The sequence below is a fragment of the Polypterus senegalus genome, chromosome 8 (genome assembly GCF_016835505.1).
Source record: "Polypterus senegalus isolate Bchr_013 chromosome 8, ASM1683550v1, whole genome shotgun sequence".
Taxonomy (NCBI): Eukaryota; Metazoa; Chordata; class Cladistia; order Polypteriformes; family Polypteridae; genus Polypterus; species Polypterus senegalus.
The window spans coordinates 26468045-26494305 of record NC_053161.1 but is presented as its reverse complement, the minus strand read 5'-3'; the positions used below and the strand labels follow the sequence as shown (position 1 = coordinate 26494305).

The 26261-nt window shown below is 37.0% G+C and overlaps 1 protein-coding gene and 1 pseudogene across 1 annotated transcript in view; one reads left to right on the top strand and one right to left on the bottom strand.

Annotated features, from left to right (window-relative positions):
• irak4 (interleukin-1 receptor-associated kinase 4) overlaps window positions 1-26261 on the top strand; it is a 73550-nt gene that overhangs the window by 7797 nt on the left and 39492 nt on the right. Inside the window, exons 2-5 of the mRNA XM_039760892.1 lie at window positions 8865-9029; window positions 9626-9771; window positions 19882-20019; window positions 22498-22658. Of these exons, the coding sequence (XP_039616826.1) occupies window positions 8869-9029; window positions 9626-9771; window positions 19882-20019; window positions 22498-22658 (606 nt within the window). The 5' untranslated portion in view covers window positions 8865-8868. The remainder of the gene's footprint in view (window positions 1-8864; window positions 9030-9625; window positions 9772-19881; window positions 20020-22497; window positions 22659-26261) is intronic.
• LOC120533679 lies at window positions 1543-3431 on the bottom strand (annotated as a pseudogene).

Genomic DNA, 26261 nt, shown 5'->3' with positions numbered 1-26261 from the left:
CATCTATCACAGCAAGCCTTCCACGTCCTGAAGCAGCAAAACAACCCCAGACCATCACACTACCACCACCATATTTTACTGTTGGTATGATGTTCTTTTTCTGAAATGCTGTGTTCCTTTTACGCCAGATGTAACGGACATTTGCCTTCCAAAAAGTTAAACGTTTGTCTCATCAGTCCACAAGGTATTTTCCCAAAAGTCTTGGCAATCATTGAGATGTTTCTTAGCAAAATTGAGACGAGCCCTAATGTTCTTTTTGCTTAACAGTGGTTTGCGTCTTGGAAATCTGCCATGCAGGCCGTTTTGCCCAGTCTCTTTCTTATGGTGGAGTCGTGAACACTGACCTTAATTGAGGCAAGTGAGGCCTGCAGTTCTTTAGACGTTGTCCTGGGGTCTTTGTGACCTCTCGGATGAGTCGTCTCTGCGCTCTTGGGGTAATTTTGGTCGGCCGCCACTCCTGGGAAGGTTCACCACTGTTCCATGTTTTGCCATTTGTGGATAATGGCTCTCACTGTGGTTCGCTGGAGTCCCAAAGCTTTAGAAATGGCTTTATAACCTTTACCAGACTGACAGATCTCAATTACTTCTGTTCTCATTTGTTCCTGAATTTCTTTGGATCGTGGCATGATTTCTAGCTTTTGAGGTGCTTTTGGTCTACTTCTCTGTGTCAGGCAGCTCCTATTTAAGTGATTTCTGATTGAAACAGGTGTGGCAGTAATCAGGCCTGGGGGTGGCTATGGAAATTGAACTCGGGTGTGATACACCACAGTTAGGTTATTTTTTAACAAGGGGGCAATTACTTTTTCACACAGGGCCATGTAGGTTTGGATTTTTTCTCCCTAAATAATAAAAACATTATTTAAAACTGCATTTTGTGTTTACTTGTGTTATATTTGACTAAAGGTTAAATGTGTTTGATGATCAGAAACATTTTGTGTGACAAACATGCAAAAGAATAAGAAATCAGGAAGGGAGCAAATAGTTTTTCACACCACTGTATATATATATATATATATATATATATATATATATATATATATATATATGCCAGCAACACTCATGACAATGACAAAACAATTACATTGTCAATCATGTTACGTTATTATTAAAATGTTTCCTTTTCTTTTACTTCTCGCTGCCAATCGTGAGTATTTTGCTATATATATATATATATATATATATATATATATATATATATATATATATATATATATATATATATATATATATATATATATATATATATATATATATATATATATATATATATATGAGAACAACACTCATATCAATGACAAAACAATTACATTAACAATCATGTTCCGTTATTTTTTAAATTTTTCCTTTTCTTTTTCATAACTTCTTTAACACACTACTTCTCTGCTGCGAAGCGCGGGTATTCTGCTATTTCTTAAATAAAATTAAAAAAAAAATCTTATGCCTCTTTCTCTGTTTATAGCCTTCTGAGTTAAATTTCAATGGTAACCTTTTTTCAGAGGCTAACAATAATAATAATAATAATAATAGTAATAATAATTTCCTTCAATTAAAATCCAACCATTCAAGTCCGTGCCTTGGAATGGCAAGGAAAAGTGCATAAAGAAAACATTCATTCAAGCTTAGTTTGCTATACTCTGATCTTCTCTGATGCACACTGGTCCAAGACAGAAACCTGGCATCTCTTCTTGGATATAGTTCATCAATGTTTGGGGTCAGGCTCTGAGCTGAGGAAATCCTCAGGTTTGAGTGAAGGTCTCCATCAGTGAGACGACTCCGGTGTGATTTTTTGTTCAGCTTCATTAAGGACAATAGTTGCTAACACAGATATGTGCTGCCGAACATAGAGAGCATTTGAACAGCTTGGGTACGGAGCTGGTGCATTGTGTCAGGGATGTAACGTGGAAACTGTGCTGCACCCACAGCGTCATAGTTTGACTTCAGTGTGTCACTACACTGGAGTTCAATCAGCTCCATTTGGAGGTTAGTTGGTGAGCTTTCCACGTCAACTGCAAATGGATTACTAAGCAGTTCAAACCTACATTTCTGGGCATCAAAGTCGGCAAATCACTGGGTAAACTCGGTGCTGAGTAAGCTGAGTTTTTTAGCACACTGTGCACTTGGGAACACGGCGGTAGAGATCTGCCTTTTTATGGTTTGCCAGCAAGGAAAATGGCCCAGGTTTCCTTGCAGTATCTGAGTCTCCCACAGGCACAATTTTGTTTTAAAAGCCCTCACTGCAGCGTACATGTCTCTGCTGACATGGCCCAGTCCCTGAAGCTGTAGGTTCAGCATATCGAGATGGCTCATGACGTCACATTGAAATTCCAGCTCAGACAGAAAGTCTTCATCTCAGAGCATTGCTGTGTCTTTCCGTTTGCTTTCTAGAAACTGACAAATTTTGTCACTCAGCTCAAAACATCTGTTCAGTACTTTTCCTCTGCTTAACCATCTCATCTCTATGTGATACGGCACGACTGCATATTCCAAATAACACTCCTCCAGAAAAGACTTGAATTGGTGGCGATTCAAACCTTTAGCTCTTATAAAGTTAACTACTCGTGTTATGGTGCTCATAACATGTTCCATCTTCAGGGCTTTGCCACACAACAATTCCTGATGTATGATAAAGTGATAAACAGTTAACTCACCTGCACAGTTCTCCCCCTGCATCCTGGCCACCAATCCACTCTTTTGACTGCACATTGCAAGCGCACCCTCTGTCATTAGTCCCACAAGTTTATCCCAAGGTATCCTCATTTGAGTTACACATTTGGAAACCTCTTCAAATATTTCTTTTGCTGCATTGATTGTAATCCCAAAAGTTCCTCCGTAATGGACAGATTTGAGTCCACTCCATGGATGAAGACTGACAGCTGGGCAGTATCAGATGTGTCGCCGCTGTCATCCATAGCAAGGGAGAATGCAATGAAATCTTTTCCCTTTTCCATCAGCTGTTCATGTAGATTTGTGGCAAGATCACATGCACGATCAGGTACTGTGTTTCTGCTAAGGGTTACATTTAAAAATGCTTGAGTTTTATCTGGGTACATGATGTCGCAAACTTTGATCATGCACTTTTTGACAAACACTCCCTCATTAAAGGGCCGGACTGATTTTGCAATCTCTGCTGCTACAATAAAACTAGCCTTTACAGCAGCCTCACTTTGTGAAATGGCGTTTGTGAACATGGTCTGTTTTGAAACCAAACTTCTTTTCATCTTCTCTACTTTCTGGCGCTATAGCACTATGTCCATGTCCTTGTACTTGTCGTGGTTTTTCGCTTCATAGTGTCTTCTTATGTTATATTCTTTGGTTACAGCTACATTGGCTCCACACACAAGACAAACAGGTCAGTCCTTTACATTTGTGAACAGATATTCTGCTTCCCACTTTTCTAGAAAGGTTCTGTTTTCCGCTTTTCATTTTGCCATTTTTGGGAGAGGTGGCCCGATGTGACTGGTGGCATGAGGTCGCTAATGAATGTCAACAGAGGAGGGGGCGCTTGTGGGTCCTGATTGACATACCAGCGCACCAGCAGAGCATTCTGGGATTTGTAGTATTAATGGTGAATGCGCTGTCTACCAGCGGGCCAGCTCTAGTAGATACAATGGAACCTCGGGTCATGACCGTAATTCGCTCCAAAACTCTGGTCGCAACCTGATTTGGTCGTGTCCCATAGGATTGTATGCAAACACACTTAATCCATTCCGGACCGTACGAGCTGTATGTAAATATATTTTTTTTAAGATTTTTAAGCATAAAAATAGTTAGTAATTATACTGTAGAATGCATAGTGTAATAGTAAACTAAATGTAAAAATATTGAATAACACTGAGAAAACCTAGAACAGAGAAATCTAACCTTGCTGTCTCTTTAAAAACAAGCCCGGTGCATTCTTTAACTGCTTTCTCGCACTCTCTCTCTCTCGCACTTGCTCGCTCTCTCGCTGCACAGGGAAAGACTAAACACATGCGGAAATCATTGGCGTGTACGAATGGAAGGGAAACTGGCTTGTTCATCACCCAAATGTGTGGTCGTGAACAGATGCAAAGTTTTGGTGGACTTTTTGCTCATAACCCGATTTGTACGTGTTCTGAGACGTTCATGACTTGAGGTTCCACTGTATTTGGTATTTTCTTGCGGGCCAAATATAATTACACTGTGGGCCAGATTTGTAAGGTTTTTGACTCTAAACTGTCCATTTAAGGTTCCATCACAACATCTCAAGGTGGTTCAAGTTAGGACTTTGACTATGCCACACCAAAACCTTAATTGTTTTTTTTTCTTTTCAGCCATTCAGAGGTGAACTTGCTGTTGTGTTTCAATTCATTGCCCTACTGCATAACCCATTTGTGCTTGAGCTTCAGATTGATGCTTGCTTCAATTACAGGCAAGTTGCCTGGGCTCTGCAGAAGCAGCGCATCCCCACTTCATCACATTATATTGATTGGGTGCATCACTGTTTCCATGTGGACATTATGTTCTTATTGTGGAAAGTTGTATTAGCTCTATGCTAGATTAATGGGACCCATGTCTTGCAAAAAGTTCCACTTTTGACTCCTCAGTCCGCAGAACATTATATCAAAGGTTCTGTCAGTAACCAAGGTGTTTTTGACAAATGCTGGACAAGTCTTTATTTTCCTTTTGTTTAGTATTTTTTTTGCCTTGCAACTCTCACATGAATACCAATTTTACCCAGCATCTTTCTAATGGTGGAATTGTAAATGCTGACATTAACTTAGCTGAGAGAGGCCTGCAGTACTTTAGATGTTCTTGTGGGTTCTTCTGTGATATCCTAGATGAGTTTTCTATACACTTACAGAGTAATTTTGCTAGGCTGGCCACTTCTGGGCAGATTTACCATGGTTTCATGTTTTCTCCACTGACAAGGTAGTCTTCTGAGAAGTTCTGCCTGTGCCACGCGCCAGTCCAGGTAAGATTGAGGAGATTAGAAGGCTTAACATGTGGCTCAAATCTTGGTGCAGGGTAGAAGGGTATAGGTTTATGGGGCATTGGGACTTCTTTTGGAACAGATGGGACCTGTTCCGCCATGACGGGTTACATCGGAACCGGAGGGGCACCAATGTATTGGGGAGGCGTATGTGTAGGCTAGTCGAGGATTGTTTAAACCAGGGAATGGGGGGGCAGGGAGTTTAGGACAGGCCAGATTTAGATCTATACATGGAAGAACAAACAATGGTATAGAAATAAAAATGCATAATAATGTAATTTTAAGCAAATACGTAAATGTAGAAGGACTAACACATTAAAAATAGCTTGCCTTAATGCTAGAAGTATCAAAAATAAGTTAAGTGAGTTGGAGTTGTGTGTAGCAGAGCATAATTATGATATTATAGCAATAACGGAAACCTGGCTAAATAACAAAGATGGGGATGAGTGTAACATAGAGGGATACACATTTTTTAGGAAGGATAGACAGAACAGAAAAGGAGGTGGGGTTGCTGTTTATGCCAAACAGGGTTTAAATGTAAGTCATCTTCAGTTGGATGATGAGCCCCATCTTAGTGAGGACATGTGGCTTCGCCTGGAAAATATTAGGGAAAGAGGTCTTATTTTAGGAGTGTGTCATAGACCACCCAATTCAGACAGTAATTTCAACACACATCTTTTAGTAATATCAAAAGGCAAGTTTACAGGGGATATTATAGTCATGGGGACTTTAATTATCCAAATATTAACTGGGATAACCTTACAGATGGAGGAGCACAAGAGCAGGAGTTTTAGAAGTAATCAGCGACTGTTTTTCAACACAGCATGTTAAAGCACCAACAAGGGGTGAAGCCTGTCTGGATTTAGTATTCTGTAATAATCAGGATAGAATTGAGGGTGTAGAGGTGATTGAACCACTAGGGTCAAGTGACCATAATGTAATACAATTCTCAGTATTTTGTAAGAGTACAGATGCAAAGACTAAAATTGTTAAGTTGAACTTTAGTAGGGCTAATTTTGAGCAGATGCACAAAGTCTAAGTAGGATAGACTGGGATAAGCTTTTAAATGTGGAGACAGTCGAGGAGCAGTGGAACAGGTTTAAAATGTTTTACATGTAATGCAGGACAGATACATACCTAAATTTGGAAGTAATAGGAAACTAAAAAACTCCATATGGATTAATAAAGATTTAAAAAGAAGTTGCAAAGGAAAAACTGCTGTATAAGGCATATAAGACTAATGACTGCAAAGAGAATCGTAGCGTATGAGAACATGAGGGCAACCATTAAGAAGGATATCAGAGAGGCTAAAAGACAGTTGGAGAGGAATATAGCAGATAAGGCGAAAGAAGACCCCAAGAGATTCTTTCAGTATTTTAGTAGTAAAAGAACAGTTAAGGAGGAGGTCAAGTTCATCAGGAATAGTAAAGGGAATTAAAAGATACAGACAATGAAATAGCAGATGCCCTAAACTTACATTTTTCTGAGGTGTTTACAAGTGAGCAAGTGGATAACCTCCAGAGGTAAACAACTACTAAGGAGGTACTGAGGGATTTGGAAATTGTAGAGGGAGAAGTGCTGCTCAGATTAAATAAGATGAAATCAAACAAATCACCAGGCCCAGATAATATTTATCCTCGTGTTCTTAAGGAGGCTAGTGAGTACATATATAAACCCTTGACACATATTTTTAGGAAGTCACTGTGCACTGGAGAGATTCCAAAGGACTGGAAAATGGCAAATATCATCCCATTATATAAAAAGGGTGACAGGGCAGATCCAAGCAACTATAGGCCAGTAAGCTTAACAAGCATCACAGGAAAATTAATGGAAGGAATTATTAAGGATAAGATTGAGCAACACATGGCAAGGACAGGAGTTATTCTGAACAGTCAGCATGGGTTCAGAAGAGGGAGGTCGTGTTTTACTAACATGTTGGAATTCTATGAGGAGGCAACAAAAGGATACGATCAAAGTGGAGCTTATGATATTATTTATCTGTATTTTCAGAAAGCATTTGACAAGGTGCCACATGAGAGGTTGGGCATCAAGTTAAAAGAAGTCCAGGGTGATGTTTTTAGACGGGTGCAGAATTGGCTCAGACACAGGAAGCAGAGGGTGATGGTGCGAGGAACCTCATCAGAACTGGCCAATGTTAAGAGTGGTGTTCCACAGGGGTCAGTGCTAGGGCGCTGCTATTTTTAATATATATAAATGATTTAGATAGGAATATAAGTAACAAGCTGGTTAAGTTTGCAGATGATACCAAGATAGGTGGATTAGCAGATAATTTGGAATCCGTTATATCATTACAGAAGGACTTGGATAGCATACAGGCTTGGGCAGATTTGTGGCAGATGAAATTTAATGTCAGTAAATGTAAAGTATTACACATAGGAAGTAAAAATATTAGGTTTGAATACACAATGGGCGGTCGGAAAATCGAGAGTACACCTTATGAGAAGGATTTAGGAGTCATAGTGGACTCTAAGCTATCAACTTCCAAACAGTGTTCAGAAGCCATTAAGAAGGCTAACAGAATGTTAGGTTATATAGCACGATCTGTGGAGTACAAGTCCAAGGAGGTTATGCTCAACCTTTATAATGCACTGGTGAGGCCTCATCTTGAGTACTGTGTGCAGTTTTGGTCTCCAGGCTACAAAAAGGACATAGCAGCCCTAGAAAAAGTCCAGAGAAGAGCGACTAGGCTGATTCCAGGACTACAGGGGTTGAATTATGAGGAAAGATTAAAAGAGCTGAGCCTTTACAGTTTAAGCAAAAGAAGATTAAGAGGTGACATGATTGAAGTGTTTAAAATTATAAAGGGAATTAGTACAGTGGATCGAGACTTGGATTTTAAAATGAGTTCATCAAGAACACAGGGACACATTTGGAAACTTGTTAAGGGTAAATTTCGCACAAACATTAGGAAGTTTTTCTTTACACAAACAACGATAGACACTTGGAATAAGCTACCAAGTAGTGTGGTAGACAGTAAGACGTTAGGGACTTTCAAAACTCGACTTGATGTTTTCTTGGAGGAAATAAGTGGATAGGACTGGCGAGCTTTGTTGGGCTGAATGGCCTGTTCTCATCTAGAGTGTTCTAATGTTCTAATTTGGAGTTAATCTCTCTTACAGTGGTTCACTGAAGTCCCAGGGTTGTAGAGATTTCTTAGTATCTGTTCCCTGACAGTGATATTTAAGTATCTCTCTTTCTAAGTCTTCTGGAATCTCTTTTGATTGTGGCATGATATGCAGTTTGTTTAAACCTTTTAGCCAGCCTAACATTGCTGGAAAAAGTTCAATTTAAATGAAGTTTTTCTTAAATAGGGCTGGCAGCAGTCAAGCTTGGGTGTAACTAGTCTAATTTAACCAAGTATTTAATTTTGGTTCATTGGTTGACTGAGTAACTATGGGGGCAGTTACTTTTTGACATGGGTAGTATAGATGTTGGTGAACTTTTTTCCTTCAGTAATTCAAGTTATCATTTAAAAACTGTGTATTGTGTTTATTAATGTTGTCTTTTGTAATTTACTAAATTTGTCTAGACATCAGAGTCAATTAAGTGTTATGAATAAGGAAAATTAATGATACCAGGAAGTGGCAAATACTTTTTCATTACACTGCCTATGTTATGTAGCATTATCTATAATTACTGTAGGTCCTTTGTACTTTCTTTTCATAATGTGTGCTTGGATGGATTTTAGCTTTTTATGCTCTGTTATCTCATCACATGTTTAGCCTTCAGGTTTTTGGATTCTCTTATTCTGTAGTTATTTTATTCCTTAATGCAGTATTTGTGTCTTTGTAGCTGATGGTGTGGCTTTGTGTGGCTATTTCTTAAAAAAAGCAATAAATATTGACAATAGCATCATCTGTTGCTAGTTTTTTTTTTTTTGTTATTTTTTTAGGAGAATGAGCAAGCCAACAACACCATCTACTTATGTCAGGTGTTTAAAACCTGGCATGTTTCGGAAACTGGCTGATTTCTTGGACCCTCAGGATGCCTGGAAGAAAATTGCAGTGGATATTAAAAAAGCAACAGGAGAACCTCGATATAACCAATTTCACATCCGGTGAGTTTTGACAAAGGCTTAATTACTACATTTACCTTCTTTAGCTCCTTTCTGATATATTTTTGTTTTGTTGATTCCTACAACAAATTGTATTTTCAACAGAAAATGTCCACAGTGTATCGGATTTACATTTAATTTTGAAGGCTTGGAAATGTACTTTGCTGAAATTCGATGTTTAATTTGAAATCGTAACAAACTAATGAATTTGTTGTGTCCGCTAGTCTGCCTAATCTAAGGTAGGCTGGAGAATACTGTGACAGAAATTGGTGTCAGTTTAATACAGGGTATACCCACCAACTCTCACACACATGAGGTTAATATAAGACACTAATCTAGGACAAAATTCTTAGGGATGTGAGAGGAAGACAGGACTACCTAGTGAAAAACCCATTTGGGTTCAGCGAGAATATGTCTTATGCTGCGTTCATAAGGCTCTTTTGCTTGGTATATTTTTATTTTGTCTGTCTGTGTTGACCTTTAATAGTAAATATTTTATGATTTAAATATTTTTCTCACTTTGCATTTTATTACTTGATAATAGCTGTGGTGGGTTTATAGCATTTCTTATCACACTGTGTCTTTTATTTATATTTCAGGAGGTTTGAAGGATTGCTAGCAATGGGAAAAAGTCCTACAATTGAACTTCTTCATGACTGGGGAACAACAAATTGTACAGTCAGCGAGCTTGTTGATATTTTATTAAATAACCACTTTATTGCACCAGCTAACCTTTTAATTCCAGGTACAGTAATGAATTCTATATACATAAAAGAGTAGTGAAACAAAATGTCTGTACATATGAAGTTCAAGTTTAAGATTATTGTCGTGTGTACACAGATCAAATACATTCTTACTTCAATGTCTTCCACAGACTAGTGACAGTAATGCAACACCTATAACATACAAAAAAATAAATGCTACATCATACACCGCATACATCATATATACATACAATATATGCAATAATTAACAATCATGCATTTGGCATTGCATGACCTATAAGCATCTCTATAACCTGTCTCTGAATCTGAAGTGTGAATGTCTGTGGTTATATACTATTTGCCATAACAGAGGAGGGAGAAAAGCGATAAGGCAGGCATAATCCTAAAATAGATATATCAAGTATGATATTCCTTTTTCTAAGAGTGCAGAAAATGGTAAAGCTAGTTCCAGAACATTTCCTGATTTCTCAGTCAATTTATGAAATGTAACAGTAATGAAAATTTAGACAGTATATTAAGACATCAATTATTAGTCCTGTTTTTTAAATAACTGACATTTCAAAGCATCTTACAAAACTATGTAAAAGTAAAGTATATATGTTATCTCTTAAAACATTTCTTTAAACACAAAAGATCTTTGAAGTAATGTTTTCGGCAAAGGTCATGTTAATGACATCTGTCTTTATGGTCACAGGTGAAACAATGCTATTTTAGTAGGTACCAAAGAAAGGGTAAGTCTTAGGCCAAGATTTACATAAATGTTCATATGGTATGAGATGACAGGTGAACATAATAAATACCACTAAAGCTGTAAAAGCATGTGCAAATTCTAGTTCAGGAAAGCTTACGAAAAATGAGAAGGCTTAAGTAAGCAGATCTTGGTTGTGTCATGGTTTTATAGTACATGGAGTACAGTATGTGATGCAGATAGGTATTCTAAGGTGTCTGACTACAGAGCTTTATCAGTAATTTGGAGAGTGCAAAGATAATTCTAATAGTGACAGGAAACTAAAGTAGTTTAGCCACCTGAGGTGTTATGTGATCATGGTGTTTGGCATAGGTCATGCCCCCAGCAGCAATATTCTGAACTAGTAAGAATTTAATACTACTTTTACTGAGATCAGTAAAGACAGAAACTGTCGTGATCTGTTCATGAATTAGTGAAGGCAAGAGAAATTATATCTTCGATCAAGATGGAGACTTACTAGTGACACTGGAGGAATGAGTTGCTTAAGGTTTTAATGGATAACCATGTTTTAGGTTCTTTATTAATCAAATATAGGTTGGTCTGTTTTAGCAAGTGCATGTGTGTGTGTATGTATGTATGTGTATATCTGTATATATATATATATATATATATATATATATATATATATATATATATATATATATATATATATACTAGTAAAATACCAAGCCAAGAGCGGAGAAGTAGTGTGTTAAAGAAGCAATGAAAAGAAAAGGAAACATTTTGAAAATAACGTAACCTGATTGTCAATGTAATTGTTTTGTCACTGTTGTGAGTGATGAGTGTTGTTGTCATATATATATATATATATATCTACATATATACACACACATATATACACACACATACATACATACACACACATATATACACACAAATACATATATATATATACATACATACACACACACATATATAAACATATATATACATATACATACATATCTACATATATACACACACAGCTATTTCAGATCAGTGCAATACGCTGTTTGTTAAAACGGTTGACTCCGCTCTTACGTGCAATAACAAATCAAATCATTCAGTTGTCTTTGCTCATATGTCATTTTAGAGCTGGACGCCTGGCATCTTTTTTTGGCCACAAGTTCGTTTCTGTTTGGTGTGAGGTTCTGTGTTGTGGAGATTCTCAGGATGGATTGCAGGTGCTCATCAGTGAGGCGACTCCTGTGTGCTGTTTTGTTAGTCTTTATCACTGAGAAGAGCTTCTCACACAGATATGTGCTACCAAACATGCACAAGGTTCGAGCCGCATGTAGACGGACTTTTTTTGTTCTTCAAAGTCACCAAAGCGCCGTGCAAACTCAGTGCGCAATAACTCTAGCTTCGCAATAACTTGCAGCATCATAAGGTAGACTTGATTAATGCGGTAAGTGTTGGCAAGGCAGCTGAAGCGCTGCATTATGGGATCTGTAGTTTATTGTGTTACCAGCGCTTCATATACCCGGCCATTAATAACAATAATACAGTATATAAAATGATCTCGGGGCGGATATAATTACACGCCGGGCGGATGTGGCCATGCCCTTGAGTTTGACACATATGGACTAAATAGAACTTGAAAAGATACATTTTTTCAAATGTGATTCGCAATTCAGATAGAGTTGACAAGACTACAGCCTGCATGCCTCAATGAGTCATCCTCCCCTCGCTCTTACTTTTTTACCGTTCATCTAATGAATACACTGAGTATGGCTTTACCAAACCAATCATTGATGGCGAATAAAGTATCCATTATTCGAGTATGTAGAGCGGGATATATATATATATACATATATATATACCCGCGATCGCAGGAGAAGTAGTGTGTTAAAAAGCTAGAAAAGAAAAGGGAACATTTTAAAAATAACGTAACATGACTGTCAATATACAGTATTTGTTTTGTGAGTGTTATTGAGTGTTGCTGTCATCAATGATTTGATTATCATTATTTCTTTCAATCAGGTTTGTATTTGTAGGATGTGTTGTGTTCAAGTTACATTCCGTGTTTGTCAATCGTTGTAAAGATGACAGGTTTCATTCATCGATTCGTTTCTTACTGCATCAATAAACAGCTTGTCTTCTTCTTTATCTGAGACCTGACACACTGCATGCACGGGTTTTTTACACTGTCTTCCTTTAGCGGGACATTGACTTTTTCCACCGTGTGCTTTGTTTCCACAGTAGCTGCATTTATGAATATGCTTATCAGACGCTTCATATTTTTTGCTGCCTTTTCAATTGTGTAATTCGGTTTTGTTCAGCTCTTTGGAACTGTTGCTTTTTATCTGTGCACTTCGTCAGTTCACGTGAGCCACTCGGTGTACTTGCATCGAAGGTTCCCAGCTTTGCTGGTGCCATCTCGTGCTATGTCCATAGCTTTATTTAATGTTACCTTAGTCCTGGCACTTAAAACTTTCTCTCGCAGTTTCGCTGAGTTTGTGTCAAACACCACCCTGACCATCTCATCTTCCTCTCCATAAGCACAGTCCTTCACCCGTGAATATTTACCCGTGGCAGTTTGCTATTGGATTGCCGCTGACGGACGGCCTTATATGTGCAGGCACTAAATTAAAAAGGCCAGCGGCAGCCTGTCATATGAACTTAATTTAAAGTGTAGGTTTACATCGTGCTTTGTTTCCGAAGTAGCAGAATATGGTTGTATATGTCACTCGCTCGCTTCTTATTGTTTCGCTGCCTTCTCAATTATATAATGCATGTTTTCTTGAGCGCTTTTTTGAGGTCTTCCTGGTTTTCTATGTACTGCTTGATTACGTGCGAGGCGTATTGATGTCACACGAAACTCCGCCCCCACGGGTTGAAGCTCATCTCCATTACAGTAAATGGAGAAAAACTGCTTCCAGTTATGACCATTACGCGTAGAATTTCGATATAAAACCTGCCCAACCTTTGTAAGGAAGCTGTAAGGAATGAACCTGCCAAATTTCAGCCTTCCACCCACACGGGAAGTTGGAGAATTAGTGATGAGTCAGTGAGTGAGTGAGTGAGTGAGTGAGGGCTTTGCCTTTTATTAGTATAGATATATATATATATATATATATATATATATATATATATATATTGTGGTCTATAGCCGGCTTGTTATACCGGCCAATACCGCCAGGCCGCCAGATGGAGCCCTCCCTGCAGTATGGAGGTGCCCCCAAAGACCAGCAGGGAATCATGGACAATGGAGTTTTTATCCACAGCCCTGCTGGATACCACAGGGGCTGCAAGTGGGAGCTGCAGGGAGGAGCAAAGAGTCATAGGTGCCCTATAACCCGGAAGTGCGTCATAGGCAGAGCGACGACAGAAGTGACGTACTTCCGGGGTGAAGAAAAGGACTTGTACCTGACCCGGAAGTGATAAAGAATCACATGGACTGGGTATTGGGAACACTTCCGGTTCAGGGAATATAAAAGGACTGTGGGAGCTCCCAGACGCGAGCTGAGCTGGGTGATAGGAGGGCAACGGGTCTGGGAGTGGAAGATTGTTTATTGTTAGTGTATTGGTGAATTAATGAGTATTGTGGAGGAGAGGGTGCTTTGTGCACTGTGCTGTATAAATAAAGTCAACATTTGGACTTTTATCTGGTGTCTGGCGTATTGGACAAGGGTTCAAGTGAGCGATAGCGCCCCCTATCTGTCACAGTATATATATATATATATATATATATATACATATATATATATATATATATATATATATATATATATATATACAGTCATGGCCAAAATTATCGGCACCCCTGAAATTTTCCCAGAAAATGCACCGTTTCTCCCATAAGATTGTTGCAATTGCAAATGTTTTGGTATACACGTTTATTTCCTTTATGTGCATTGGAACAACACAAAAAACAGAGAAAAAAAGCCAAATCTGGCACCATTTCACACAAAACTCCAAAAATGGGCCGGGCAAAGTTATTGGCACCTTTTCAAAATTGTGGGTAAATCGTTTTATTTCAAGCATATAATGCTCGTTTGAACTCACCTGTGGCAAGAAACAGGTGCTGGCAATATAGCAATCACACCTGTGATTAAAATGGGGAAAAGTTGACTCAACCTTTCTGTTGTGTGTCTGAGTGTGCCGCACTAAGCATGGAGAACAGAAAGAAGAGCAGAGAATTGTCTGAGGACTTGAGAACAAAAATTGTGGAAAAATATCAACAATTTCAAGGCTACAAGTCCATCTCCAGAGATATTCATGTTCCTTTGTCCACTGTGCACAACATAATCAAGAAGTTCACAACACATGGCACTGTAGCTAATCTACCTGGACGTGGACAGAAGAGAAAAATTGATAAAAGACTGCAATGAAGGATAGTCTGAATGGTGAATAAACAGCCCCAATCAACTTCAAAACATATTCAAGCTGTTCTGCTGACTCAGGGTGCAACACTGTCAGCTTGAACTATTCGTCGACATCTGAATGAAATGAAATGCTATGGCAGGAGAGCCAGGAAGACCCCACTGCTGACACAGAAACATAAAAAAGCCAGACTGGAGTTTGCCAAAATGTACTTAAGGAAGCCAAAATCCTTCTGGGCGAACGTCTTGTGGACAGATAAGACCAAGGTAGAGCTTTTTGGTAAAGCTCATCATTCTACTGTTTACAGAAAATGGAATGAGGCCTACAAAGAAAAGAACACAGTACCTACAGTCAAACATGGTGGAGGTTCTAAGATGTTTTGGGGATGTTTTGGTGCCTCTGGCACTGGATGCCTTAACTGTGTGTAAGGCATCATGAAATCTGAAGACTACCAAAAGATATTGGGGCGCAATGTAGGGCCCAGTGTCAGAAAGCTGGGTCTGCGTCAGAGGTCATGGGTGTTCCAGCAGGACAATGACCCCCAAACATACCTCTAAAAGCACCCAGAAATGGTTGTAGACAAGTTGCTGGAGAGTTCTGAAGTGGCCAGCAATGAGTACAGATTGAAATCTGATTGAACACTTATGGAGAGATCTAAAAATTGCTGTTGGCAGAAGGCACCCTTTCAAATCCAAGAGACATTGAGCAGTTTGCAAAAGAAGAGTGGTTGGAAATTCCAGTTGAGAGGTGTAACAAGCTTGTTGATGGTTATAGGAAGCGCTTGATTTCAGTTATTTTTTCCAAAGGGCGTGCAACCAAATATTAAGTTGAGGGTGCCAATAATTTTGTCCAGCCCTCCAGCCCGGTTTTTGAGTTTTGTGTGAAATTATGTCAGATTTGGCTTTTTCTCTGTTTTTTTTGTGTTGTTCCAATGCACATAAAGGAAATAAAAATGTGTGTACTAAAACATTTGTAATTGCAACAATTTTCTAGTCGAAATGGTGCATATTCTGGTAGTAATGAGATTCTGCATTTGTCATTATAGTGCTTTCTTTAACTTGTATCCAGGTGTTTGCAATCATTTCTTTTTTTCCTTTTTATTAATTTTATTGCAATCCATACAAAGCAATCAAGTTTTTACAAAAAGAAAAATTGAGTTAAGAACAGATCGATTCCCACCCCTGAGAGAGAGAGCAAGCCAAACAGCGTGAAATTTAAGGTTTATAAACATACCTAAATTAATAAAATCTCTGTGCTTTATGAGCTTATTTTAAATTATTACTGATTAGATCCTGCCATGTTTTGAAAAAAGTCTGTATGGGTCCTCTAACTGAGTATTTGATTTTTTCCAATTTCAAATAGTATAACACATCGGTTTCCCACTGACTTAAAAGAGGAGGGTTTGGGTTCTTCCAGTTTATCAGAATAAGTCTGTGTGCCAAAAGTGTAGTGAATGCAATCACAATTTGTTTGTCTTTCTCCACTTTAAGCCCCTCTGGAAGAACCCCAAACACAGCTGTTAATGGGTTAGGAGGGATTGTGAGTCCAAGGCTGTCTGAAAGGTAATTAACAATTTTTGTCCAGAATAATGTTAATTTGGTGCAGGCCTAGAACATGTGACCCAGTGAGGCTGGAACTAGTTTGCAGCGTTCGCAGGTTGGATCATGCCCTGGAAACATTTTGGAGTGTTTTAGTCGAGACAGATGTGCTCGATATATAATTTTAAGTTGTATAATTGTATGCTTTGCGCATATGGAGCTCGAGTGAATTCTCTGCACTGCTACTTTCCACTCCTTTTCTGATATATTAATTAAGAGATCTTTTTCCCATTGTCCTTTTGGATCTTTGAAAGGGAGGGATTGTAAAATGATTTTATATATTGTAGAGATGGAGTCTGTCCTTGAGATTGAGCAATATTTTTCCAGCATGGATGAGAGTGCAAGATGAGGAAAATCTGGAAGGTTCTGTTTAACAAAGTTCCTGATTTGAAGATAGTAAAAGAAATGTGTAGCTGAAATGTTAAATTTGGAATGTAATTGTTCATAAGGTGCAAAGATGTTGTCTATATAAAGATCTCTAAGCAAGTTAATTCCACATTTTTTCCAGATATTAAAAACTGCATATGTTTGTGAAGGTTGAAAGAGGTGGTTCTGTTGCAGAGGTGCCACAGATAGAAGCTTCTCCGTCTTAAAATGCTTTCTACATCGGTTCCAGATTCTAAGTGAGTGGAGCACAATTGGGTTATTTGTATATTGCCGATAATGTGTGTTTATTGGAGCACAGAGCAAGGAATACAAAGAGTACTGCAGGATTTTACTTCTATTGCGGACCAAGCCCGTGTATGTTCTTCTATTTGTGTCCAGGTTCTTATCGCCTGTATATTTGCTGCCCAGTAATAAAACTGGAAGTTAGGTAGAGCCATGCCGCCTTCTGCCTTTTGTCTTTGTAGGGTCACTCTTTTGATGCGTAGATGTTTTGAATTTCAAATAAATGATGTTATTGTTGAATCTAATTGCCTAATGAATGATTTATTAATGTATATTGGAATGTTTTGGAATAAAAAAAGGAGCTTAGGAAGAATATTCATGTTAACAGAGTTAATTCTTCCAGCTAGTGTGAGATGAAGGGTTGATCATCTATGCAAGTCTTGCTTAATTTTTTCCATGCAGACGGCGAAATTTTGTTGATATAGAGCTTTATGTTTACTTGTGATGTTTACCCCTAGGTATATAAACTGTTCTGCAATGATAAAAGGTAGGGTATCTAATCTAATATTATATGCTTGAGAATTCACTGGAAAGAGTACACTTTTATTCAGATTAATTCTGAGACCAGAGATCTTTTGAAATTCTGTGAGTGCTACTAAGACTGCAGACACAGAATTTTCCTGGTCTGATATATACAGCCCCATATCATCTGCATATATTGAAATTTTCTGTTCCAGTCCTTCTCTGCTAATCCCCTTTATCTGATCAGTATTTTGACAATGTATTGCCAGTGGTTCAATCATGGTTTGCAATCATTTCAATAGCTTCTTTCACGTTAATTGTAATCTCCTCCTGTTAACAAGTAATGCTGACAAGAATTTTTCTCACCATTTCCTTGCAATAATACACTTTCAAGATTTGAATGATGCCCAAATCCAATGGCTGAAGCACTGCTGTGCAATTGGGTGGGAGCAATTCAACACAAACATTATCTAAATCAGGAAGCATGTTGTGGGCAGCACAGTTATCAATCAGAAGCTAAATCATCTTTTTCTTCTTCTTCATATTGTCAGGTTTCTGAACTCTTTTGGGATCACCAACCCCCCAAAAAATGGGGCGACACACTGCAGTTCATCCCGAAGCATGATTGCCGTGTCTGTGAAAGATTGTTTGTCCGTTGCCAGTGCCACAGAAGCAAATCCTAAAAGATCCTGGTTGCGCTATAAGGCTGAGTCTCAGTACTTTAGCAAAACCAGATTCATTCAGCTTGAAACAGGAACAGCTTGGTTATTTATTGTAGTGGGATCTGCCACTCTTCTATACACAGACACAGCAGTCAGGCAGGGTTGTAGCTAGGGTTGGTGGCCAAGTAATACTGTTCCTTGCATTTACAATGTTCCTTGCATCACCCATTGAGATCTTTTCTGTTTGCTTCGTTGGCAGCAGAGCTGTGAGCCTGATATTGCCCCGGCAATGGATAAACAGTCTTCCATAGATGCGTTGATTGCGCTTCGGGATGCTCTTTGGCGTGTTGTCCAGTTGGGGGAGGTCCCAAGAGAGTTTAGAAACCTCACATTTCCTTGAATGAGTGGCGCATTAATAGGAATGTTTCTTGAACGAGTATCACTGAACCACATAAAAAACTGCTTTTTCGACATCTTCAACAGACTGAAGCAGTTCACATATGTTTGCAACCCGAGATTCTTCATTTTTTGCTCGGTCTTTCAAGAAAGTTGATAGAGTCGATGGCAAAATTCCGAATTTACTGGCAATTTCTTCTTTCTTTTTGCCAGAATCGAGAGCTGCAAAAAGATTTTTTTTTCTAATATGAACTGTTATCATTTTTTCATGCCTGCTGTTTCTATAGGAGGGTGACAATGAGTTAAATTCCAATGGATGTTTTTCATATGTTGGTGAGCAATAAGCAAAAGGTGTCACTGAAGACCACAGAAAACAAACACAGCTAAAAAAACAGTATGCGGAATGTTTGAAGAAAGAAAAAAAAATTACAATGTTTCTGTTCAGGGATCGTTGCACACAACTGAGCTGCAACCACAGAACTAACTGCTCTGCGGATGATTCATTCAGGTATTTCAAGGTCTTTTGGGCACTTCGTTGTAATGAAAGTATCTGCTGAATGTATTTCGTAGTAACGAGATGTGTCATATGGGGAAACTGTCGGGACCATAATAATACTTCGTTGTAATGAAAATTTCGTTGTAAAGATATTTGTTGTAATATATATACATGGTATATTATATAGTACAATCATATTTTCAATGGTTTAAAGAAGTTTAAATTACGAAAGATTGAAAGACATTTTTATTTTGCCTGTCATGCTATAACTCCCCAGCATGCTCTGCTCCATGTTACTGTCTGCTGCCTTGAGATTTCTGGCTTCAAGCTGTCATTTCAGAAACAGCAAGTTGGCAGTGATCATTCCTTTGACTCATGCTCTGTTTTACATTTTGTATCTTGGTGTTCTTTTGCAAACAGAAACTTTCATGTTCACGTCCATTAAAATATATTATCCTTCACTGTCTAGATAGCCATAGAAAAAAGTGGTTTTGAAGTGGACTTGCCTGTTTGACAGTGATTCCATTCTTCAGATATGGTTCAAGCTGAAAATAATGCTTTACAGAAAAGGAGTTCATAAACAGGAGATAATAAAGCCTAGGTTTATCAGCTTTAGAACTATTTTTTTATTTTGCATAATTTTATATTTTATTTATGTTTGTTTGTTGGTATATGTGTGTTCGTGTATGTATAATGATTCCTTTTTGTTTTTCTTTTTAATAATTCTTTATCTGTCTTTTATTTCATACTATTTAATTTATAATTGTTACATTATTCTGCTTTTGTTTTGGCAGATTCTATTGAAGAGGACCAAGTTGTTAGGCCAAATCCTTCTTTTTGTCCTCAAGAGTCAACTGCTGTTGTTGAGCCAGAAAGACAACCTCCATCTCCAGACAGCACAAGTCCAGCAATCTCAGATGATGGTACTACAGGTTAGTCTATACTTATATGTGTATTATTTCTAATACCTTCTAGTGTAAATTTATTTTTATTATATTGGTATTTCAGAAAATAAAGCAGAGTAACATGTAACAATACACTATTCTGTACAAATGTGAAACAGTTCACCTAGTCTCCTTGACAGTCTTTCCCTGTTAAACCACCATGAAGTTGAAATTTTACAGCATTTACAATTTTGTTTTTTGCTGTGTTACAAACATAATAAGTTGAATTTTTATTCTGCACTCTTCTAAGGCAAGGGAACATAATACTTTGCATAATTTATACATCAATTAAGTGTATTGCTCTAAGTTGTTTTTGGTTTAAAAGCAAAGTGTAATACTGTAATGAACAAACTTGCTGTAACTCATTGATATTCTAATAATAATAAACAGGGGAATCCGCCCCTGCTTGCTTCACTTGCCAACCCCCAGGTTCCTGATATCTCGTGGCTGAACCGCTTGATGGGTGTTGGGGCACTCCTCCATTAGAGGAAGTGATTGTATTTAAAGAAATGGTATATAGAAGAGTATGCAAGGCATGGGAGGAAAAAGGTTTGGTCCTTAGGTATTATAGATTGATTTTTAGAAAATCAGTTATTTGAGTATTTTGCTACAACTGGCTATTTTAAATACCGATTAATAATAAAATGTAGTAAAAAATAAAAGTAAAAGTAGAAGTATAAAAGTAAAATGTTATAAAACATAATAAAAAGTAAATTAAAAATTAAACTACATTAACACCTCATATCAAAGACAATATTATGAATTTCTTTATCCTCTAACTCACATTCTGTAAATGTTGCTTTTTTGCAGTTGTGTTTGCATATTGTTTGAGATATTGTTCTCTTTTTCATTTATTGGACAATTCTCTTTGTTCTTGATTTTTATTATATGCAGCTCTTTTTTATTAGTTCTTTTTGACGTTCTTTATCAGCTCTTGCCGCTCTTTTTCTATTGCGATCTAAAATTCAATGTTTTTCAATAGATAATTTGCTTTTGTGCCTTTTCTATCATTATAAACAACTGCTTTGAAGGGTGAGTTAGCACTGAAAGTGTCACGTGGTGGGACAGAAAGTGGACGTGCACAGTAGGAGTAATGATTGGGTGAGCGGTGTGGAGGCGGGTGGTCAAGGCTGAATAATGTGGTAATGACAGAAAACTTTTTTAATATAATAGAGAGATAATAATAATAATAATAATAATATCAGGTTCTATAATTTTGTGTAGTTCAGTAATATATAATGGTTCCTTTTACAGGAACTATCACTTTGTTAAACCACTTCATTAAAATCTAATTATATATTTCAACTTTAAGGCATTTGTCTATGCATAGGTAAAAACTATTCAAAAATATTCTCGCAAATATCTGCACCATTTTACAGACTGGTAAGAGTAATTTCTCTCATTGCATGTAAACAGTGGTGGAAAATAAGAAACAAAACAGTTTTGTTAAAAGGTAGCATATTAATCCACATTGATCATCATTCAGGCCAGGTACGCACAGTAGTTTAAGTTACTAAGTTAGATAAAAAAGGAAAAACCCCTTTTTCTGAAGCAGAACAAGGGCAAACAGAAGAATAAGACACAATGAACTCTAAAACTGGAATAAACGAATAATATGATATTTTGAAATGTATTATTTTGGAATAGAACCTAATTATACTCCTGTCATTTAATCAAATGAAAGGAATATCTAATGCTATTTGTATAAATAACTTATTAAACAAAAAAATCTCAAAACATTTCGCTGCCACCATGCATAGTCAAGAGGAAATTTAGATTTAGTTTATGAAATATTCCTGAAGCCCATTGGAGAATCATCACTGATACTTGTAAAAGTTTTTCCGTACTTGACTACATCAGTTATACTGATGTTTAAATTTTTGATTCATCAGAAAGTAACAAAGCAGATACTATTGCTCACATATATAAATACTAACAGTCATCCATTTTCTGTAGATAGATGAATGAACTTTGAGCATTTTTTAAAGTCATTTATCCAGTTACAATGCCTATAAAAAGTTGTCACCCCTATGGAAGTTTTTGTATTTTATTATTTTAAACAAATCACAGTGGGTTAATTTAACTTTTTGACACTGATCAATATAAAAAGATTCCATACTTTCAATTTGAAAAGGGGCGTCTGCAAAGTGATCTAAATAAATTGCAAATATATACAGTAACACAACATAGTTGATTGCAAGATTTAAACACAGCAAATGTTGAAAAATTAAGATGAAACACAAGTTCACCTACTTATTTGAATGCTAAGTTATTGATATGTCTCTATTTTGAATGTTTATGTAAATGCTGGTATGATTTAGAATTATTTTTGTACTAGTAATAACCCCTCTGTTCTGAGCACAAATATGACAGCAATACTTTTATTTTTACTTTTTACATATTTTGCATATTGATAAATAATCTTTTCTTGTGATATTTATATTTTTATTGTTTTTATCTTTGTAGGATTTTACAACTTTTCCTTTAGTGAACTAATGAGATTCACCAATAACTTTAATGAGAAGTCCATTTCAGAAGGAGGAAATAAACTTGGAGAAGGTGGATTTGGAGTAGTATTCCAGGGATGTTTCAATAACAAAATGATAGCAGTTAAAAAGCTTTCAGCAGTAAGTTTCTGTTAAGCATAACTCAAACAACACAATAAAAAGTAACATTGCCTTAAATCACTTTCTTGAACCACCTTAAAATTACATTTTGAAAATTATTTTCAGTCTGACTTGCCTATACTTATGGTAAATAAACTGCAGGTATGATGGGACAGTTATTCCCCATTTTAGCAGAGTAGTTCTCCTTTTCCTTCTCACACCCCCATAGAGGTATGTGTTAGGATGATCAGCAGTTCCAAACTGGTCCTGTGAGAGTATGTGCTTGAGTGGGCTTTGTGATGGACTGGCACCATGTTCATGGCTGTTTCCACCTTGTGCTTACTTAGTTCTGCTGAGTTAGGCTTCAGCCCCAACAACCTTGAATTGTATTAAGCAGGTTTGGGAATGTTACTACAGATATGCACATATGGCATAAAAAAATGCTAGTAAAGTCTACAAGTCTGGAATCTAACCTTGGACTGAATTCTAATCTACCAAAGCGTCTATTCACGCACATCAGCTGTCACATAGTTATAAAAGTAACCTTTTTTAATAATTACATTTGACAGTGTTTTATTTTATAAGAAGAACAATAAAATGTGTTACCATTTATTACAGACTAACTTAATGGAAACATTTATCAATATACTGTATTTAAGGACATTTTTCACAAAGTACATTAGTCAGATTTTCTTTCAATACAAAAACAAAAGAAAAAAGTAGGAACAGAATAGATTAATACAATGTCTGTGAAGTTTAAACTCCTTAGTGTTATGTTTACACTCGGAAAAATGAGCAACAAACAAATTTTTTCCAACATGAAAAAAAGTTATTGAATATAACAAAGGTATGACTAGTGTCCATTACAATACTGTCCTTCATGTGATATGTTTTGAAACATTCACAGCCCAGTGTGTAAATAGGACAGTAGAAGGGTGCTTATTTGTGCACTTTTATTTCTCTTTTGCTTGCACATGAGAGGATAGAATGTCAAAGTTGATCTCACAATGGACATGTCGATTATGTTATTGTAGGTTACCACACAAGGCTTAGTGACTGCCACATTTCCCCTGATACGAAATTTGACAGTTGCTGCATTGTGAACAGTGCTTAGGGTGTTAAGTTCTTAACTTTCCACTTGATCGAAATCCTTTTGCCTTTTTGCCACATAGATACTGCACACTGCTGCAAATTTACCCGAGTGAAGTTACCTAACAGAGTCAAATAGTTCAGTTTCACAATCCCTGTCAATGTCCAATGACCATTTCACACTGCCATTACTATCACTTGATTTAACTAATGGTTCAGTGTTAATTTGTTCTAAAACTGACTGTACGCTTATCATTTGCATTCCATTATGCATTTTGGTTGAAGGCTTTACCCTTACTCATGAATATTGATGTAATACAAGTGTTGATCAAGGGATATGTTGATAAAGGTCTGCCATACAAAGAATGCAGTTTTTTTTCTTTGTTTTTGTGTAGTATAGCACATCACATTCCTACTATAATATATTAAGAAAGTTGGGATGTTTTCAATTTAGCAAACAATTTAGTGAGTTAGTAGTGCAGTGAAGTTTATCACAACAGAATGGTATTAGGGCAGGAATGTTCCATCTGATGTTACTCCAAAAAGGCTTTTAGATGATGCAGTCTTTAAGAACCCAGTGATGTTTGAAAAATAAGCAAAAATATTAGTTCACTAGGACATACATGGAAAACCAAGCTAGAGCATGTGGTCAGGTGAGTTGGTGCTTGGCTTGGCTTGGCTTATCTCAAGTCGGTGGTAACTGCTGTCTACGTTAAGGGAGATGCATGTGATTTGTGACAGGCATAAATTGGAAATACTATATTCCTGACAATATTGATATTCATTTGTTATCTGATAATCAAATCCTAAATTTCTATTAACGGTTTTGTTTCAGATTGTCTAAGGGGGCGCTGTAGTGAAGACAGCCTTATGTTTGACAAACATGAAGCCTCCGTAGTAGGTTAAGGAAGAAGAGTAGAACATTGAATTTTGCTCCTTATATCATAGGTAGTGATTTGGATATTGTAAAAAAATATCTTTGGGAGAAGCTGTATTTAGAAGGTACTGAAAATATGGAAATACATTATCAATATGTAAATCTCTGAAGGTCTCAATAATAAAAGGTAGACAATATAACAGAATGGCACATTTTAAAAAAATTTTAACATTGAAAATGACTAAATCACAGTTATGTATGCAAAATTTATTCAAATTGGGTTGACTGCCTTTTTGCAGTATTGTATGTGTATGCTGTAAACTTGTATGACAATTAGCACTGTTATATTTAAATTGTCAAAACATCAAGCAACTAACAGAGTTTTAAAAAAAGCCAAATAGTAAATCAACTGAATTTCAGTGTCATTGGTCTCCACAAGTATGATGTTTTTGATATGTCAAGGGAAACCACCTCAAAGATAATGACAGAATATGCCAGACGTACAAAATGCAACAGCAAAAAGAAACTGATTACAATTCAATAAAAATATAGCCTTAGAAATTACCACAGAATTAGATCACTACATCTGTGATTCCAGTCTCAAAAAAGATGTACATCGTTACCTTCCCAAAGCTGAAATTAATGGCAGATTTGTAATTTGGAAACAGCTTTTACCCAAGGATGATGCACAAAGAAGCCTAAACTGGTGTTGAAAGTACAAAACCTAGAATCCTGAGCAATAGGAAAATGTAATGTGATCTGCTGAGTCATCTTTCACCCTATTTGCTGCAGCAGAACAGGTTTACATTTGATAAAAGCATAATATATGTCTTCTGCACAACTGGTAAATATGGTGGGGGATCCACATAATGGTATGGGCAGCCATAAAACAAAAATGTTTTTAGGTCTGATGACTGCGCTACATGGTTTTAGAACAGCCATGGATTATGAGACCTTTTTACAGGCTCTGGTGCATCTTATGGAACAGATACTTTTCTTCTTGAAGAATAGTGGAAATTTTCATCCCAGACAGTTCAGGACTTGTAGGACAGCACTCCAAAAAGGATAGAAACTGTCCTGAAGACAAAGACTGGCCCTGTTCCTTTTAGGTCCTTGATATTACTACTGTATATTGCCAGGTGTTTTGCTAATTTTGTCCACCCCTTGTATGTGTCTCATACATTTAATATTAGTATTAGTAAGGGAGGGAATAATTGATTGGTTTGTAGATGTGCAGTAGACAGTAGTCATTCTAACTTAAACTATGTTCAACACTAATGCTAAATTCCAAATGTAGGTTACCACAGCACAAGGCTTGGTGACTTCAACCTGTTTGTTATTTGTGTGTAGTTTTCCAAAGTAACTACTGATAGTATTTTAGCAAAAAATGCATGTATTTTGCACATTTTGAGCAATGGATAAAGAACATGTGAATTATGAGATGATTTTTTTTTTCATGGATGTTTTCCACTTATACAATTTGAACCTTTCGTATTGTGAAACAAATTACTGGTCACGGGTTGTGGAACTAGCTCCGGACACAGACAGGCAGACATTGTTTTATGCACCACCACACGTTTATTCACAGTCACTATTTACAATTAAAGTGCACCACAAATCCCAAAGTCCAGGCCAATACCACACTGCCTCTTTCTTCA